Raw genomic sequence first — 2,278 nt, 5'->3', positions numbered from 1 at the left:
TATTCATATTTCATTTAATTTAACTTATAATTTAATTTTATTGATATTTATATTATATAAATACAAATAGATTAATAAAATTGATATTTATTTATCTATAATATCAAATTCATTTAATTTATATTTAATAATAGAAAACCATAAGTTAAAATATAGAATATAAGAATAATAAAGAATAATAAAATAATAATAAAGATATAAAAGATAATAAATAAATAAGATAAAATAGAAGATATAAGAAATAATAAACATATAGAATAAATAATAATAAATATTTTAACACAACAAAAAAGAATAATATCAAAATGAATAAATAAGAAAAGAATAATAATAATATAAATGATAATCACTTATAATTTATTTCTACTTCAAATTATATTGTATTTCATTTATTATATTTTTATTTCATTCATCATCATTTAAAACAATCTGTTGGTATTGTTTCATTTTTCATTAATTCTTCTTCACATCCACATCCATAAAAACATCCACGTCCAAATGATGTAATTGAAGATGGTATATTAATAGATGTTAATGATGAACAATTATAAAAACATTCATATCCTATTTTACTAATTGATGATGGAATATTAATTGATGTTAATGAATAACATTCACAAAAACAATCATCACCTAATTCATTAATTGTTGATGGTATATTAATTGATATTAATGATGAATATTCATAAAAACACCAATCTCCTAATTTAGTAATTGTTGTCGGAATAATAAATTCATTAATATCTTTCTTTTCAATATTCTTTCCATTGATTATTTGTAGATTTTCTGGTATTTTAATACTAACTAACACTGGTTCATTCATAAATATTCTTTCTTTACTTATAAATTGTAGATTGTCTACACTCACCGATGTCAATGATGAACATCCATCAAAACAATAATCTCCTATTTCACTCACAGATGCTGGTATGTTAATTGATTTTAATGAATAACATTCTTTAAAACAACAAATTCCTAATTTACTAATTGATGATGGTATATTAATTGATATTAATGAACAGCATTCATAAAAACAATAAATTCCTATTTCATTAATTGATGTTGGTATGTTAATTGAAGTTAATGATGAACATTGATAAAAACAATATTCTCCTAATTTAGTAATTGATGATGGAATAATAAATTCATTAATATCTTTCTTTTCAATATTCTTTCCATTGATTATTTCTAGATTTTTTGGTATTTCAATACTAACTAACACTGGTTCATTCATAAATATTCTTTCTTTACTAATAAATTGTAGATTATCTATATTCATAGATGTTAATGATGAACGTCCTAAAAAACATCCATATCCTATAAAACTAACAGATGATGGAATATTAATTGATCTTAATGATGTACATCCAATAAAACAATCAGCTCCTATTTTACTTACTGATGATGGTATATCAATTGATGTTAATGAATCACAATTATTAAAACAATAATCTCCAAGTGATTTAACTTCTGATGGTATTGTATTTCCATATTTCTTTCTATCTTCTTCTGTATATTCTATATTTTTACAGATATTTCCTTGTTCTTTTTCTTTTAAATATGTTGAATAATTTACTGTATACCATATTACTTTTTTAAATATTTTTCCATCATCAAATATTTCATCTTCTTCATTATAAATATGAAATGTTTCAATATTAGGAAATAATTTTCTTGAATATTCATTTAATGGAATTGGATTAAAATGAAATCGTTCAATATTTCCTTGAAATCTTTTAACACCCATTTCTAAATTAATAAAATCATTAATATCATTAAAATACATTGATACTATCATTATTTCATTATATCCTAATTTCATTATTGACTTATTATTTATTAGTTGTTTTTATTAGTTCTTTTATTTTTATATTTTAATTTCTTCTTTTTTATTCTTTATCATCATTCTATTTTTATTAATTGATGTTTATTATGAAAAACATTAAATAATAAGAAATAAAATAAAATGTTATTTATTTTTATTTTTAATAAATTATAATTATTAAATATTTCATTTTATTTTATATTTTATTATTATTTCATTTTATATTTTATTTTTATTTAATAATATAATAATAAAATATGATAAAAGATAATAGATACAATAATATTCGCTACAAAAAAAGGAAATGAGTAGAAAGGAAGAGAAAGAATGATATAAAAGAGTGAAATTAAGAAGTAGAAGAAGATGAAAAGAATAAAAGTAGAATGTTGAGATTATAAAATGAAAGAAGATAAAAATGAATAATTCAAAATGAGATAATAAAAAATGAAAAGA

The 2,278-nt window shown here is 19.0% G+C and overlaps 1 protein-coding gene across 1 annotated transcript, besides 9 other annotated features; it reads right to left on the bottom strand.

The window, feature by feature from the left end:
- Positions 1-141: part of a repeat region that runs on past the window's edge.
- Positions 142-156: 15 nt separating this feature from the next.
- Positions 157-334: a microsatellite.
- Positions 335-370: 36 nt separating this feature from the next.
- Positions 371-406: a sequence feature (AT_rich).
- Positions 407-415: 9 nt separating this feature from the next.
- EDI_090620 (uncharacterized protein) lies at positions 416-1,822 on the bottom strand (the record flags this gene model as incomplete). Its single annotated transcript, XM_001740955.1, has 1 exon — positions 416-1,822. One exon carries the CDS (start codon positions 1,820-1,822, stop codon positions 416-418), a length of 1,407 nt encoding a protein of 468 aa, XP_001741007.1.
- Positions 1,754-1,919: a microsatellite.
- Positions 1,798-1,932: a microsatellite.
- A 9-nt stretch (positions 1,933-1,941) lies between these two features.
- Positions 1,942-2,007: a sequence feature (AT_rich).
- Positions 2,008-2,058: a microsatellite.
- A 5-nt stretch (positions 2,059-2,063) lies between these two features.
- Positions 2,064-2,240: a microsatellite.
- Positions 2,123-2,278: part of a microsatellite that runs on past the window's edge.

The sequence above is a fragment of the Entamoeba dispar genome, genomic scaffold (genome assembly GCF_000209125.1).
Source record: "Entamoeba dispar SAW760 scf_1105229463381 genomic scaffold, whole genome shotgun sequence".
Classification (NCBI taxonomy): Eukaryota; Evosea; order Mastigamoebida; family Endamoebidae; genus Entamoeba; species Entamoeba dispar.
Note: the sequence above shows the minus strand (reverse complement) of the source record. Positions and strands in the feature narration are given on the sequence as shown.